An 18,533-nucleotide genomic window follows, 5' to 3' on the forward strand; every position below is an offset into this window, starting at 1 on the left:
TTAGGCTCAGTCCATTTACCAGTAATTCTATCAATCACCTGTAACCTCATCACACACACATCACAAAGAACTTTCATCAACTTCTGCAAAGCTGACCGGGCAAGTTTTAAAGACGACGTTGAATTGAAACTGAAGAAACAGCAAAGTCCAACAAATGTCTACCACGCGGAAAAGACCTTATTGAAAGCCATAAATGCAGCGGCTGGCACGCATATTCCACAAGGAAGAAATTAAAAAGTGGTTGCCAATTTTCTCAGCGAAGCAGTAAAGCTTTCTGAAAAGAGAGATGAAATTCAAAGAAAACATCATGGGGACACCAAGAAAAAGCAACTAAACCATTAATTAAACAAACTTGTCTGATGTCAAAAGCGCAAAAAGTGGATCGAGCTTGTACAAACTCTCACTCACAGAGGTGACAACTCTGGAGCACAGTAAAAAGACTTTCGTCGAATAACGCTAAAGCACCTGCAAACAGCCATATACTTTGACGCTAAGAAAACCACTCCTCATCCTGATCCAAGGAAATGCGTCAACAAGTTTAACCAACAACACACTCCACGCTCCAATTAAAATGGAAAACAGAATAGCAATACACTATGAATAATAAGAAAATTGGAAATAGAGGGCAGTTTGTTTAAGTGTAACACAGTGAAAGAAGCTATGAGACAATAAGAAAAGTAAGGCTCTGGACTCAGATAGAATAGCGCCAATCCAATTAGACCATCTAGGCCCCATGGCACTGAGATTGAAGCAAATACAAGGCAAAGACAATAGAAGCAAATACAAGGCAAAGTTTCCCCACTCACGACAACACACATCTCAAGATTTTTCAATTGAATTGTAATTGTCATTGACTGGATTCAGAGAAATAACGTTCAAATAGTTGTCATCCAGCAGACCAACCTCAATGAAAAAAGCACCCTCAAAAAACCACTTGCTGCTGCAGAATCCAAGAAAATAGGCCCAAAGAAAGAGGCAAAGGTGGAGTTGTAGCTTTTATCATTAAGGACACAATTCTGTTTCAAGGACCTAAACTCAAGACTTCTGACAAACACCTAGATGTGCAGGCCATAGAACTCACTGCAGGTGGTAATATTAGCACACTTGTGAACACATACATTCCGCCTTCGTTTAGCTGTGATGCGGCATACAGGACATCGATCAGTAAACTACTTCACTTAGAAGAATGCATTATTGTCGGTGATTTCAATGCTCATAGCCATCTAAAGCACTCGAAATTACCAGGAGACTCAAGAGGAAACAATAATGCAAGTGAAAGAGACTTCTCTATTCATGTAGTTTTCAACAAAAAAGCCAACACAAGGGTAACTGAATCTTGTAAAAGCTCCCCGGCCATCAGTCTCGCCAGCTCAAGCTTAGCAATGAACATCGACAGGCGAACGGAGTACGCATTAGGCTCAGACGATTTACCAATAGTTCTATTCATCACCTGCGACCTCATCACGCACACAACACAAAGAACTTTCATCAACTTCCTCAAAGCTGACTGGGCAAGTTTTAAGGACGACATTGAATTGAAACTGAAGAAACAGCAAAGTCCAACAAATGTCTACGCGCGGAAAAGACCTTAATGAAAGCCATAAATGCAGTGGCTGGCAAGCATATTCCACAAGGAAGAAATTAAAAAGTGGTTGCCAATTCTCTCAGCGAAGCAGTAAAGCTTTCTGAAAAGAGAGATGAGATTCAAAGAAAACATCCTGGGGACAACAAGATAACGCAACTAAACCATTAATTAAACAAACTTGTCTGTAGTCAAAAGCGCAAAAAGTGGATCGATCTTGTACAAACACTCACTCACAGAGGTGACTACTCTAAACTCTGGAGCACATTAAAAAGACTTTCGTCGAATAACGCTAAAGCGCCTGCAAACAGCCAAATACTTTGACGCCAGAAAACCACTCCTCACCATGATCCAAGGAAATGCGGCAACAAGTTTAACGAACAACACACTCCACACCCCAAGAAAAATGGAAAACAGCAAAGCAATACACTATGAATAAGAAAATTGGAAATAGAGGGCAGATTGTTTAAGTGTAACACAGTGAAAGAAGCTAAGAGACAATCCGAAAAGTAAGACTCTGGGCCCAGATAGAATAGCGCCAATCCAATTAGACCATCTAGGCCTCATGGCACTGAGATTGAAGCAAATACAAAGCAAAGACAATAGAAGCAAGTACAAGGCAGTTTCCCCCCTCACGACAACACACATCTCAAGATTCTTCAATTGGATTGTAATTGTCATTGACTGGATGCAGAGAGATAACATCCAAATAGTTGTCATCCAGCAGACCAACCTCAATGAAAAAAGCAACCTCAAAAGACCACTTGCAGCTGCAGAATCCAAGAAAATAGGCCCAAAGAAAGAGGCAAAGGTGGAGTTGTAGCTTTTATCATTAAGGACACAATTCTGTTTCAAGGACCTAAACTCAAGACTTCTGACAAACACCTAGATGTGCAGGTCATAGAACTCACTGCAGGTGGTAATAATAGCAAACTAGTGAACACATACATTCCGCCTACGTTTAGCTGTGATGCAGCATACAGGACATCGATCAGTAAACTACTTCAGTTAGAAGTCTGCATTATTTTCGGTGATTTCAATGCTCATAGCCATCTATAGCACTTGAAATTACCGGGAGATTCAAGAGGAAACAATAATGCAAGTGAAACAGACTTCTGTATTCATGTAGTTTTCAACAAAAAAGCCAGCCCAAGGGTAACTGAATCTTACCGGACATCAGTCTCGCCAGCTCAAGCTTTGCAATGAACATCGACATGCGCACGGAGTACGCATTAGGCTCAGACCATTTACCAATAGTTGTATCCATCACCTGGGTCCTCATCGCACACACAACACAAAGAACTTTCATCAACTTCCGCAAACCTGACTGGGCAAGTTTCAAAGACAACATTGAATTGAAACTGAAGAAACAACAAAGTCCAACAAATGTCTACCGCGCGGAAAAGACCTTAATGAAAGCCATAAATGCAGTGGCTGGCAAGCATATTCCACAAGGAAGAAATTAAAAAGTGGTTGCCAATTCTCTCAGCGAAGCAGTAAAGCTTTCTGAAAAGAGAGATGAGATTCAAAGAAAACATCCTGGGGACAACAAGATAGCGCAACTAAACCATTAATTAAACAAACTTGTCTGTAGTCAAAAGCGCAAAAAGTGGATCGATCTTGTACAAACACTCACTCACAGAGGTGACTACTCTAAACTCTGGAGCACATTAAAAAGACTTTCGTCGAATAACGCTAAAGCGCCTGCAAACAGCCAAATACTTTGACGCCAGAAAACCACTCCTCACCATGATCCAAGGAAATGCGGCAACAAGTTTAACGAACAACACACTCCACACCCCAAGAAAAATGGAAAACAGCAAAGCAATACACTATGAATAAGAAAATTGGAAATAGAGGGCAGATTGTTTAAGTGTAACACAGTGAAAGAAGCTAAGAGACAATCCGAAAAGTAAGACTCTGGGCCCAGATAGAATAGCGCCAATCCAATTAGACCATCTAGGCCTCATGGCACTGAGATTGAAGCAAATACAAAGCAAAGACAATAGAAGCAAGTACAAGGCAGTTTCCCCCCTCACGACAACACACATCTCAAGATTCTTCAATTGGATTGTAATTGTCATTGACTGGATGCAGAGAGATAACATCCAAATAGTTGTCATCCAGCAGACCAACCTCAATGAAAAAAGCAACCTCAAAAGACCACTTGCAGCTGCAGAATCCAAGAAAATAGGCCCAAAGAAAGAGGCAAAGGTGGAGTTGTAGCTTTTATCATTAAGGACACAATTCTGTTTCAAGGACCTAAACTCAAGACTTCTGACAAACACCTAGATGTGCAGGCCATAGAACTCACTGCAGGTGGTAATATTAGCACACTTGTGAACACATACATTCCGCCTACGTTTAGCTGTGATGCAGCATACAGGACATCGATCAGTAAACTACTTCAGTTAGAAGTCTGCATTATTTTCGGTGATTTCAATGCTCATAGCCATCTATAGCACTTGAAATTACCGGGAGATTCAAGAGGAAACAATAATGCAAGTGAAACAGACTTCTGTATTCATGTAGTTTTCAACAAAAAAGCCAGCCCAAGGGTAACTGAATCTTACCGGACATCAGTCTCGCCAGCTCAAGCTTTGCAATGAACATCGACATGCGCACGGAGTACGCATTAGGCTCAGACCATTTACCAATAGTTGTATCCATCACCTGGGTCCTCATCGCACACACAACACAAAGAACTTTCATCAACTTCCGCAAACCTGACTGGGCAAGTTTCAAAGACAACATTGAATTGAAACTGAAGAAACAACAAAGTCCAACAAATGTCTACCGCGCGGAAAAGACCTTAATGAAAGCCATAAATGCAGTGGCTGGCAAGCATATTCCACAAGGAAGAAATTAAAAAGTGGTTGCCATTTTTCTCAGCGACGCAGTAAAGCTTTCTGAAAAGAGAGATGAAATTCGAAGAAAACATCCTGGGGACACCAAAATGACGAAACTAAACCATTAATTAAACAAACTTGTCTGAAGTCAGAAGCGCAAAAAGTGGATCGGTCCTGTACAAACACTCACTCACAGAGGTGACTACTCTAAACTCTGGAGCACAGTAAGAAGACTTTCGTCGAATAACGATAAAGCACCTGCAAACAGCCATATACTTTGACGCTAAGAAAACCACTCCTCATCCTGATCCAAGGAAATGCGCCAACAAGTTTAACCAACAACACACTCCTTACCCCAAGAAAAATTGAAAACAGAAAAGCAATACACTATGAATAATAAGAAAATTGGAAATAGAGGGCAGATTGTTTAAGTGTAACACAGTGAAAGAAGCTATGAGACAATCAGAAAAGTAAGACTCTGGGCCCAGATAAAATAGCGCCAATCCAATTAGACCATCTAGGCCCCATGGCACTGAGATTGAAGCAAATACAAGGCAAAGACAATAGAAGCAAGTACAAGGCAAAGTTTCGCCACTCACGACAACACACAACTCAAGATTCTTCAATTGAATTGTAATTGTCATTGACTGGATGCAGAGAGATAACATCCAAATAGTTGTCATCCAGCAGACCAACCTCAATGAAAAATGCACCCTCAAAAGACCACTTGCTGCTGCAGAATCCAAGAAATTAGGCCCAAAGAAAGAGGCAAAGGTGGAGTTGTAGCTTTTTTCATTAAGCACACAATTCTGTTTTAAGAACCTAAACTCAAGACTTCTGACAAACACCTAGATGTCCAGGCTATAGAACTCACTGCAGGGGGTAATAATAGCAGACTTGTGAACACATACATTCCGCCTTCGTTTAGCTGTGATGCAGCATACAGGGCTTCGATCAGTAAACTACTTCAGTTAGAAGTCTGCATTATTTTCGGTGATTTCAATGCTCATAGCCATCTATAGCACTTGAAATTACCGGGAGACTCAAGAGGAAACAATAATGCAAGTGAAAGAGACTTCTCTATTCATGTAGTTTTCAACAAAAAAGCCAGCACAAGGGTAACTGAATCTTGTAAAAGCTCCCCGGACATCAGTCTCGCCAGCTCAAGCTTAGCAATGAACATCGACAGGCGCACGGAGTACGCATTAGGCTCAGACCATTTACCAATAATTCTATCCATCACCTGCGACCTTATCACACACAACACCACAAAGAACTTTCATCAATTTCCGCAAAGCTGACTGGGCAAGTTTCAAAGACAACATTGAATTGAAACTGAAGAAACAGCAAAGTCCAACAAATGTCTACCGCGCGGAAAAGACCTTAATGAAAGCCATAAATGCAGTGGATGGCAAGCATATTCCACAAGGAAGAAATTAAAAAGTGGTTGCCATTTTTCTCAGCGAAGCAGTAAAGCTTTCTGAAAAGAGAGATGAAATTCGAAGAAAACATCCTGGGGACACCAAAATAACGCAACTAAACCATTAATTAAACAAACTTGTCTGAAGTCAAAAGCGCAAAAAGTGGATCGGTCTTGTACAAACATTCACTCACAGAGGTGACTACTCTAAACTCTGGAGCACAATAAAAAGACTTTCGTCGAATAACGCTAAAGCACCTGCAAACAGTCATATACTTTGACGCTAAGAAAACCACTCCTCACCATGATCCAGAGAAATGCGCCAACAAGTTTAACCAACAATACACTCCACTCCCCAAGAAAAATGAAAAACAGAAAAGAAATACACTAAGAATAATAAGAAAACTGGAAACAGAGTGCAGAATGTTTAAGTGTAACACAGTGAAGGAAGCTATAAGAGACAATAAGAAAAATAAGACTGTGACCAGATAGAACAGCGCCAATCCACTTACACTCTCTAGTCCCCATAGCACTGAGATGGAAGCAAATACAAGGCAAAGACAAAAGAAGCAAGTACAGGGCAAAGTTTCCCCACTCACGACAACACACACCTCAAGATTCTTCAACTGAATTGTAATTGTCAGACTGCTCATAGCACTCTATGGCACTCGAAATTACCAGAAGACACAAGAAGAAACAATACTGCATGTGAAAGAAACCTCTCTCATCATGTAGTGCTCAACAAAAAAGCCAGCACAAGAGTAACTGATTCTTGTAAAAGCTCCCCGGACATCAGTCTCGCCAGCTCAAGCCTATTAATGAGTATCAGCTGGCGCGCGGAGTACGCATTAGGCTCAGACCGTTTACCAATATTTCTATCCATCACCTGCAACCTTATCACACACAACACCACAAAGAACTTTCATCAACTTCCGCAAAGCTGACTGGGCAAGTTTTAAAGACGTCATTGAATTGAAACTGAAGAAACAGCAAAGTCCAACAAATGTCTACCGCGTGGAAAAGACCTTAATGAAAGCCATAAATGCAGTGGCTGGCAAGCATATTCCACAAGGAAGAAATTAAAAAGTGGTTGCCAATTTTCCCAGCGAAGCAGTAGAGCTTTCTGAAAAGAGATGAAATTCAAAGAAAACTTCCTGGGGACACCAAAATAACGCAACTAAACCTTTAAATAAACCAACTTGTTTGAAGTCAAAAGCGCAAAAAGTGGATCGATCTTGTACAAACACTCACTCACAGAGGTGACTACTCTAAACTCTGGAGCACAGTAAGAAGACTTTTGTCGAATAACGCTAAAGCACCTGCAAACAGCCATATAATTTGACGCTAAGAAAACAACCACTCCTCACCTTGATCCAGGGAAATGAACCAACAACACACTCAACACCCCAAGAAAAATGGAAAACAGAAAAGCAATACACTATGAACAATAAGAAAATTGGAAATAGAGGGCCGAATGTTTAAGTGTAACACAGTGAAAGAAGCTATGAGACAATAAGAAAAGTAAGGCTCTGGACTCAGATAGAATAGCGCCAATCCACTTAGACCATCTAGGCCCCATGGCACTGAGATTGAAGCAAATACAAGGCAAAGACAATAGAAGTAAATACAAGGCAAAGTTTCCCCACTCACGACAACACACACCTCAAGACTCTTCAATTGAATTGTAATTGTCATTTACTGGATGCAGAGAAATAACATCCAAATTGCTGCCATCCAGAAGACCAACCTCAATGAAAAATCCACCCTCAGAAGCCCACCTGGCTACTGGAGAATCCAAGGAAATAGGCTGAAAGAAAGAGGCAAAGGCGGAGGGGATAGCTTTTATCATTAAGCACGCAATTCTGTTTCAAGAACTTAAACTCAAGACTTCTGACAAACACCTGGAAGTCCAGGCCATAGAACTCACTGCAGGTGGTAATAATAGCAAACTAGTGAACACATACATTGCGCCTTCATTTAGCTGTGATGCAGCATACAGAACATCGATCAGTAAACTACAGTTAGAAGACGCATTATTTCCGGCGATTTCAATGCTCATAGCCCTCTGTAGCACTCGAAACTACCGGGAGACTCAAGAGGAAACATTAATGCAAGTGAAAGAGACTTCTCTGTTCATGTAGTTTTCAACAAAAAAGCCTGCACAAGGGTAACTGAATCTTGCAAAAGCTCCCCGGACATCAGTCTCGCCAGCTCTAGCTTAGCAGTGAACATCGACAGGCGCACGGAGTACGCATTAGGCTCAGACCATTTACCAATAGTTCTATCCATCACCTGCAACCTTATCACACACAACGCAAAGAACTTTCATCAACTTCCGCAAAGCTGACTGGGCAAGTTCCAAAGACAACATTGAATTGAAACTGACGAAACAACAAAGTCCAACAAATGTCTACCGCGCGGAAAAGACCTTAATGAAAGCCATAAATGCAGCGACTGGCAGGCATATCCCACAAGAAAGAATTCAAAAAGTGGTTGCCAATTTTCCCAGCGAAGCAGTAAAGCTTTCTGAAAAAAGGATGAAATTCAAAGAAAACATCCTGGGGACCCCAAAATAACGCAAATAAACCTTGAAACAAACAAAGTTGCTCGAAGTCAAAAGCGCAAAAAGTGGATCGAGTTTTTACAAAAACTCACTCACAGAGGTGACTGACTTCAAACTCTGGAGCATAGTAAAAGGACTTTCGTCAAGTAACGCTAAATCATCTGCACACAGCCATATACTTTGACGCTAAGAAAACCACTCATCACCATGATCCGTGGAAATGCGCCATCAAGTTTTACCCCAAATGCATTCCACAACCCTAGAAATATGAAAAACAGAAATGAATTTTACTAAGAATAATAAGAAAACTGGAAATAGAGGGCAGAATGTTTAAGTGTAACACAGTGAAAGAAGCTATGAGGTAATAAAAAAGTAAGACTCTGGGCCCAGATAGAATAGCTCCAATCCACTTACACACTTTAGGCCCCATAGCATTGAGATGGAAGCAAATACAAGGGAAAGAAATTTGAAGCAAATACAAGTCAAAGTTTCTCCACTCACGACAACACATCTCAAGGTTCTTCAACTGAATTGCAATGCTCTCGAACAAAAACTAGATAACACCATAGACTGGATGCAGAAAAAAACATCCAAATAGCTGCCATCCAGGAGACCAACCTCAATGAAAAATCCACCCTCACAAGCCCTCCTGGCTACTGCAAAATCCAAGAAAATAGGCCCACAGAAAGAGGCAAAGGTGGAGTGGTAACTTTTATCATTAAGGACACAACTCTGTTCAAGAACTTAAACTCAGACTTCTGACAAACACATAAAAGTCCAAGCCATAGAACTCACTGCAGTTGGTAACAACATCAAACTAGTGAACACAGACATTCCACTTTTGTCTAACTGTGATGCAGGATACAAGACATCAATCAGTAAACTGCTTGAGTTAGAAGACTGCATTATTGTCGGTTATTTCAATGCTCATAGCCTTCTCTGGCACTCCAAATTGCCGGAAAACAAAAGAGGAAACAATATTGCAAGTGAAAGAGATATCTCTAATCATGTAGCGCTCAACGAAAAAGGAAGCACTGAGATAACTCACTGACATCAGTGCAAAATTCCAAACATCTGGAAAGTTGGCCTTGTTATACCCCCACACAAGCCGTAAGACCCCACAGACGAATCTAAAAGCTTCAGACTAATTCCACTCCTCTCCCCCGTTGCATAACTAACAGAAAAACTCCTACTGAGTGACTTTATAGAATATCCACTAAAAGAACATCAGCATGGCTTTAGACCTGAGCACTCCTCAACAACAGCTCTCAACCTTGTCACCAACAATATACAAAAAGGCCTTAATCAAAAGAAACACTGCAACCGTACTCTATTAGTAGCCATAGACCTCACCGCCGCTTTCGACACGGTTGATCACAATCTACTACTAAGAGACATACACGAGGCTTTACTACCGAAAACCACTAAAGGATTGATCGCTTCATAATTACAGGGCAGATTTTCTTACGTATAATATAATAAAAAGTCGAAGTAGAGAAATGTCAAACAGGGTGTCCCTCAAGGTGGTGTATTAACCCCAATGCCCTTCAACATCAACATGATCAGGCTGCCTCTGCCCCCCAAAAATTATAAACATCACGTCTAACGCTGATGATATAACTTTAATTACATCTCAAAACAGGTTGAAAAATTAAATGACAGAATAACTCCATACCTGAATATTTTACACGACTGGCTAGAATCAGAAAAACCTAAGTTATCTGCTGAAAAATCAAGTGCAACTGTGTTCACAACCTGGATCAAGGAGGCCAAGTTTGACCCACATCTCACGATTAACAATTCACCAATACCAGTAAAGTCCAAATCGGTAAAGTCCAAAGACCAGTAAGCCATGGCTTTAGCATGGCTTAAGCTATGCGCTGAGAAATCAAGTGCTACTGTGTTCATTACCTGCTGAAGCAAAGAGGCCAAGTTTGACCCACACCTCACCTCATCAATACCAGTGAAGTCCAAAATCAAAGTACTTGGTGTTACTTTCGATAGTGTGCTCAATTTTGGAGAACATGTGCGAAACACCAAAGAGAAATTAAAAAGAGTAATAACATACGAAAATATTTCTGGTAGCGACTGGGGCTGCACAAAAGAGACACTCTCGTTGACTTACAAAGCTATTGGTTGGAGCGTCCTGAACTACGGTGCTCCCATTTGGGCTTCTACAATCAGCAATACAAACTGGAACCATCTGCAGACGCATCAAAAAATTGCTCTTCGCACAATTACGGGCAGTTTAAAAAATGACTGACATCAATGACTTATACAATGGGGGTGAAATGCTGCCTGTCAAAGCTCACACTGAAATGTCAGCAGGGCAATTCCTAGCCGGCTGTTATCAGAGCCATTGTGCTGATCATGAAACAACCTCTTCAACCAGATTTCTTCCCATGAGACAGACACTAAATGGTAGTTATAGGGACTGCGTGAAGCAACACAAACAAAAAAGAACAATTAAATCGCAAATAAAAATGCGCTCAGAAGTATCCACCGACACACGGTCTATGCTCGGTTGAACAAAGACAACAAGCAACTAGGTACACTTCCGCCAAAGATAGCAGAACAAACGCTGCCACGAATTGCTTGTATCCAACTAGCACAACTGAGAATTGGATACTGTCCCCTGCTAATCTCTTACTTGAGTAGGATCTGTGACAATGTTGATAACCGCTGTCCCAAATGTGATGTAGCACCACATAACGTTAACTACATTTTCAACTGCAGTAAGAACAACACAGATCTGAAGTTAATGGACATGTGGGGAATGACCAGTAGAGGTAGCCAAATGGCTGGACTTAATTCCATCAATCCCACGCGACCACACTGCACAGAATAATCCGCCTTCCTTGCCCCTTTCCTCTGATGTTGACGATGCCCCCTCTGGTCCCCCTAAACCGGGGACCGCATGTCATTCACCACGGCGTTGATGCAGAAAGGTCGCCGCACCACAAGCAAGTTGTGGATAGGCAGTCACACATAACTACTAATATACCTATTATTATCATGATACAAATGCAACTAGTGGTACCAGTTAAAGACAGCAATAAGCGCCTGTATCCCGCCAAAATTACCTGCGCATTGCAGCTCTGTGCGACAGCTACAACAACAACAACTTCATGCTCACATCGAAACAGCTATTATTCATTCGTTCATGCTGTTTTTTTTTAAATTAAGCTATGTATGTGACGTCAGTTTTTGCCTTTAGAGTTAGGCATTTGTTAATGCGAGAGAATAACCTTTTGGGCACTCGTGACTTATCACACTTGAGAAGTGGTTTTTCTTCACTCTCAGGTAGACCTATGTTCTTTAAATGCTTGATTAATAGTGAAATGATGATCTTTTTAAAAGGAAGGCCCTTTTCCTTTGAGAGCAGCTTTAAAAATACGAAGTATATGAACTGAAGACATCACAACAATTTTCAGTGAAAGCATGTTCTCTATATTTTTGCCTTTCCGGTTTTTAAGACCATAAAAAGCCGTTGCTGCTATTTTACTGTCCCCCCCCCCATTTTACCGTTCCAATATGGGGGGGGGGGGGGTACATTTTCGTGATGAGGTGGTATATTGTTAAAGATCCCATAATTTTTGAGCTGTTGAACTCAACTGTTGACAGGCGACTAAAATAAGTCTTATGAAAAATGCGCTGCAATTGTTTTCGTTTTTTCACTTCAAATCTTAATAGTGATCAATAATAACTTTAGTGATGTCATTTGAAGTCTCTTAGTCAACTTCTCAGGCAAGCGCACTCTGCATCCGCGAGCTCTCCCATGCCCCGGCAGCTAAGCCCTCCCCACAGCGACTGAATCAGGCTAAAAAAGAATCGAGCTGGCCACCAGTCATTTGAAAACAATTCTTTAGAAATCAATGAGCTATATTTTAAATTAGCCTTTTTGTTCAAAGAAAGGCTCGGCACCATGCGTTCGCACATAATATTCCAAATATGCAACTCCCCAGTTTTGACTTAAATGTCTCCTACAATATGCAAATAAATTAATGCTGCATAACAGAGAAGGCAAATGAGATCTACCATTAATGAGACAAGACAAGCAGAAGAACCAGATAAAAACAACAAACATTACGTACGCTGAATTTCAGTGTCTGTTTATTAATAACACTACAGACAAAATAGTATCACTTGCAAATTAAACAAAGTCTTATACGTCACTAGAAGACATATTGGGTATCTCCCTATTGAGAGCAGGTAACAAGTAGACTAAAAACAAAACAAAAAGGCTAAATTTGAAACAATACGATAACATTGTTTGAAAACAATTAATTTCCATTTGGTTTTAAGTAAATTGGTTCAATTAAATAGGTTCAATTATACCTCCATACGAGGTCATCGAGACCTCTCTTTATCCAGAATATGTCATACGACTACAAAAAAAAAACAGAAAATACCGGGCGAAAACCAGAAATTTGGGTTATTTTGCGGGAAAACGGTTTCGAAGCAGTTGAAATCGTAATGCATTCATTAAAAACATCAGATCTGTTCAATTGTGGCTGACGTTAAAGCCATTGATGTGATTTGTGATCTGTAATTAATATGATAATTTGACAGAACAACAAAATTGTGCAAATGTTCAGAAAAAAAGTGTGTTGAAAATTTGTATCAAAGGCAAAAAGAGATTACTTAAAACAAAATGTTTTAATTCACTGAAAAGAGAATGCTACCTCTCTTGAATCGAACAAGCTTCAATATGACAAAAATAAGATGAAAAGTGATAAATCTCAAAATCCTTCTTTTAAAAGTCTCAACAGCCATAAGCTTTCCATTGTAGATAATATATCAACTTGTAAATCCAATTGAAGACAATTGAAGCTGTCTTCAGTGAGACTAAGTTCAAACTACAAAGTAAGACAAAAAAGTAACAAGAAATACAGTCGGAACTCAAAATTTTAAAACAATTTTGCGCAATCAGTGCCGGAGCCATAAAACAAAGAGGTTTTTAGTGAAATTATTTATGTTCATTGGACCTCATTTGTACGTACATGAGATATGTCAAAAGTTGAGCTTTGATATGAAATTTTTCCTGTCTGCAATTAACATGATAAAAACAAGAAAGACAATTTTTTTCGAAAAAAACAGGACAGCTCCTTAATACAGTCCGAATAGATTTTCAATTGTGAAAATCCCACGATTAGACCAGTAATAAACAACAAAAAGGCGAAATTATAAAACTATTTTAAAAAAAGAGCCCCAACGCAATCTGAATTGTTTTTGAATTGAAAAAAAAAATTATTTTAAGCAAATCGCTGTGTTATTGCTGCTCGTCCACATAAAACACGTAATTATTCCACGTGTTAGCGAAATAGATATTTTGACGAAAAAGTCAATACATTAATTGAAAGGTTAAATTTTGAATAATTATTGTGTGAAATTAGTGAAAAACCGGCATAATGGTAATCAAAACGCAAAGAAATTTTTAACAAAGTTTAAAGAAATTGAAACAAAGTGGGCTAAAGAAGCGTATTTGGTGCCATTTTGATGAAAAAAAGCTCAATTTTGAAACAGTTCTGCAACATTGCTATGTCTGTAAAGTTAAAACCACGAACATTATCAGTAACAATTGTTACCTATTTTAGCAAAATTGACGAAAACTTGAGCAAAATACGGAAAATGTTAACAAAAACTACGGAAATCAGGCAAATGTTCACAAAACTATAAACTTCGGTAACTCAATGGAATTAATAAATTTCAGAAATTTTTGTAATTATCTTTACGCTGGACGGGCTTTCTAATGATACCACTTAGAACACTCTATACGATGAATATAACGCTCTACCAAAACTGATTGAACAAAAGAAACCTAGCTGAGCATATATTTCCTCCCCCACTAAGGTGGATGGGAACGATTATTACGAGAGCATTTTTCCCCCAAATTGGTGATAGTGTTTTAAATTTGCGTGCTTGATAGAATTATAAGGAAATTAATTATATTGAGATTATTACTATTAACATACCAAGTTGCTGAGATCCAACTTTGCCTTAGTGAGGCTAGGACCCATTCAAGGATTGTCGAAGACGTCACTGCTAGTGAAATGGAACCTGGATGCTTCTCCGGGACTCATTTCAACAATCATTGGTTAGTATATCTCATTCATATTCAAATCTTCATGGTCATTTTTGTGATTAGTTTGTGGTTTTGGGCCGCATTAGAAGTATCTTGTCACTTTTTCGAAAGTTACTGCTTTGAGGAACATTATGGAAATCTCAGTACTAAGTGGAATTTATCTGTAGCTCTATCTAGCAGTTTTTCTAGTTAACGGTTTTATGGGAGCTGCGTTTTTGTGTTCAGTAAAAGGGCCGGTGGCAGCTGGATTTTTGTGAGCTTGGCCGGTGGGAGATCTGTAGTTGATGTTTTTATTTACAACAATGTCATTTAAAGAAAAAGAATATTAAAGGAGAACTAAATATGAAAGCAACTCAGAATAAAACCGGATTTAGATCGTCATAACTAGGTGCGTTTTTAAATAACGATTTTTCTCTAATTTTTAAGTACTTTCAAAATAAGATGACGGCAGTTCTTGTATTTGAAAATTCTGTTCTAACAGAAAGTCTCCTTTAGAACATTTCTTTTCGTTTAGACTTCAAGCTGTAAAAATGGAAACGGGTTCCTCCGTTGGGCATGCTGTGGGGAATCTATTTTGGGGATTAGGAACTTTATACCAACCTGACTTTTTTCTAAATCCAATTTTGGGCGATTGAGATTCTTTGCGCAGAGAAACAAAAGTGACGCCATTAAAAAGTCTTAAAAACAATTTAAAGTTTTTTGGTTTCTCCAAGTTAATTTTACTTAATATTCTCAGAAATTTCACTTTTTCACGGTTCTTATACGCATTGTAAATGATTCTTTGTGGATGAATTTTGTGTGTTTAGGTATACAAACAGTATCTGATTATTCATTAAATATAATTTTACGCTTAATACCATGAAATAAAAATTCCCCAATAGTAATGTTATTTTAGATGCCTTTAAATTGCATGTGAAAACATGCAATTTTAGTTTTTAATATATTTTGATTTTCCCTTTTGTTTTTTGGTGAATAAAGTTTTCGCTTAATGAATGTGTTGTTGATCTACTGCAGAAGTATCTATTGACTACTTTCAATTGAGAAATTGACGGAATGTTCAAAATATAAGAAATATATTTGGGGAATTTTTCACATTTTTAGTTTAACTGAAAGAAATTGTCAATTCAAAGAGATTTTTCTAAACAAATTGTTTCGAATTGATGAAAATGTTTTGGAATACTGCTTCTGCAAAATTGAACTGTTAGTAAATCTTTGAAATGGACGAACATTAAGACCTTTAAGAAAGCGTATTTTAGTGTGGCAATTAATTTGAAGTGTTTCAGGCGAATTTGTTTCTTTTTCAGAAGATTTCATTTCGGCGTAAATTGCAAAATATAAACTTCGAAATCATAATAATTTAGTATTATATTTGTATAGTATGTTCATGCTAGGAATTAAACAATTTGATGAACCGTTGTCTGGGTTTAAAATGAAATACCGCAGATGTTTTTTTTATTTCTGTTTCGTATTCATCCATCCGTGTCTGCTTTCCTTTATGGAACAGTAAACTAAACTGGTATTGATACCGACTCTGCTCATTTATGACAGAGAAAGTTTGCTCTGGTTCTTTGAGCAAAAAAATTGCGGTCTGAACGATGAATTCTCTTTCTGATATATTTCGTACCTGTTCTATACGCTTTTTACAATGTGCTGTTCTCGTTCATAAAATGAGAGAATAGTACATTATAGTATAATAAGCTCAAATATTTGTCCGAAAATTGTAAGAGAAGTTAGTGGAAAATTTTTTTCTCATAGCAGTCTTTTTTGAGTTTGCTTTTTCTTTAAAAGCATGAAGTTATTTTTCTTAATCGTCCCATTGATTTGAAATCATTTATCAGATTTCATCAGAAAGATCAAATAGCAGAGTATATCAATTTTGACCAAATTTTTAGATAAAATAGAAAAAGATTTGTCAGTGCGAAACTGTGTTCGGTTATGACATGATTTTTTCCTAATCCTCTCATTTCGTTCTCAAATTTTCAGGAGGACAATCATCAAGTTTCCTTAAACAAAAGCCAAAATTCATCACTTGTTGAGCATAAATAATTGGTCAAAATGTACGGCCTTATTTTATTGCTTTTTCATTGGAAAAATATCTAGTTTTGAGATACAAAAGTTTTTTTTAATTCCTGTGTTCAATAAATTTTTGTCTCTTCAAATTTCAGACCGCAAAATGACAGTTTTTATCGTTCATTGACCAACTAGCTAATCAACAGCTAATGTATCTGAGGTCCTTAATGTTCATATGCCTAACATCCAGGATAATTTATATTCTAATATTACACATCTTTTTACATTAGACGGGACGGAACCTAATGTGTGAACGAACATTACCCCTTCTCCTTGTTGTATAAGTTAGTGATTCATGATATGTCGGAAATTACGATGTAAGCAAGAGGAGATATCTGGGTTGCCTATTGCAATAACAGCTATTTGAGGTGGAACCATTTTAGGCTTTGAAGTGGAATATGATTCTAAGCCCACCTTTGACAACTCGAGCAGTCGTGAGTCACTTTACGATTCATCTGTGAGATCATATCGGGTGACTGATCTGAAGCCAGATACCATCTACCTATTCCGAGTGCGGGTGGTGCTATCTGTGCCTGGGAAAGAGGGACAGTGGAGCAATGTGGTGGCTGTAGAAACTAGAGGTGACATCAAATCTGTTACCTTTTCCCTTAATATTTCCTACTAATGGATTAATTTGCGAGTTTTAAAGGTTGCTTAGCATCAAGGCACAGTTTGCAAACCAAGCCAAATTCATCTCGAGTAATATTTACTAATTCGGGGTTGCTTTTATGGTTCATACGCTTTGCTATCTCGGGCCTTCATGTTTTCGACACCGCCCGTAAAAAATTTAATTTGATGCATTAGTTTTCATATTCAACTGTGTCGTACAAATTTACTATCTGTAGGAATGAGATGATTCGCGACGCTGATTAGCTTATTCTACAACGGCTATTTATTGGTGATTTCGTGGAGCGAATCGACGCTAAATTCTGTTGCTTGTGAATTGAATATTCTGGTTACAGAATATAGGCAGATTTGGCGTAGCGAAATTACACTCGATTGTTTATTGGGTATTTCGCTTAGCGAAATACAATTAAATTTAACACGTCTAAATTAAGACTTTTTGGCGGAGCGGATTCTAGTTAAAGAGAGAGTCAACTAATTTGAATTGCGAAATTGAAGAGAATGAATCTAGATAAAATTAACAAAACTGATTAACAATTTGTTCATAAGACTACATTTCCAATTGCGGCAACTTACAATCACGAGACAATGTGAACAGACAGAAGATCATGCACAGGATGTAAACAAATTTACAAGTATGAAAACATAAGATTAGATCTTCAAAACTAGAACTAAATGAATGAACAAAATAAAGGTGAATGAAATGAACTAAATTAAATTAAACATAAAATGTTTAATTTAATTTAATTTGCTAAATTCGAGTTTCTGATTGTCACGTCTCTCTTTCCAGGTTCTTTAATGACTGAGGTATATTCGTTAGTTTTGATTACTGAGGATCCTGGTGCTAAGACGTCATATAGGCCATCAAGACTTTTCTTCGATCTTTTCGTGCGAGGTCTTTTCGCCAGCTTTACCTCCAATGACGCTTTCGTTCTAGGTACAGGTTGTCCGACATCTGGATGGGAAATCAATCTTGATTCCTTATTCGGGTCCTCTTTTTGTCGTTTCGTCGCATCTTTGCCCAGTTTGTTTTTATTCACCTCTATCTCAATGTCGCTACGTTCTTCGTTGTTCCATTTATCGTCTGTGATAAGTTCATCCCATCTGACAGTCTCCAAATCGAAATATTTATTTAAAATGTTTTTGTAAGATAGACTTTTTGGATCTGGTTTAGTCGTTATATTACTTAATGGCGTATTCGCTTTTTTACCAAAATGTGCCTCAAATGGTGATATATTAATATTCTTTTGACGACATATTCGTAGCTGATAAATTATTGAATTTATTGAGGCTTTCACATTGAATTGATATCGCGCCGCCGTTTTAATGCAAGCTAAGCC

The 18,533-nt window shown here is 38.4% G+C and overlaps 1 protein-coding gene across 3 annotated transcripts in view; it reads left to right on the top strand.

Annotated features, from left to right (window-relative positions):
* LOC142342809 (uncharacterized) overlaps positions 1–18,533 on the top strand; it is a 110,820-nt gene that overhangs the window by 5,308 nt on the left and 86,979 nt on the right. For 2 of the 3 annotated variants that reach the window (XM_075394389.1, XM_075394391.1), the window contains exons 3-4: positions 14,419–14,511; positions 16,953–17,150. In XM_075394389.1, the coding sequence (XP_075250504.1) occupies positions 14,419–14,511; positions 16,953–17,150 (291 nt within the window). The remainder of the gene's footprint in view (positions 1–14,418; positions 14,512–16,952; positions 17,151–18,533) is intronic. The other variant, XM_075394390.1, reaches the window with a different exon arrangement.

Source organism: Convolutriloba macropyga, chromosome 7 (genome assembly GCF_964194025.1).
Source record: "Convolutriloba macropyga chromosome 7, txConMacr16.3, whole genome shotgun sequence".
In the NCBI taxonomy this organism is placed as follows: Eukaryota; Metazoa; Xenacoelomorpha; order Acoela; family Convolutidae; genus Convolutriloba; species Convolutriloba macropyga.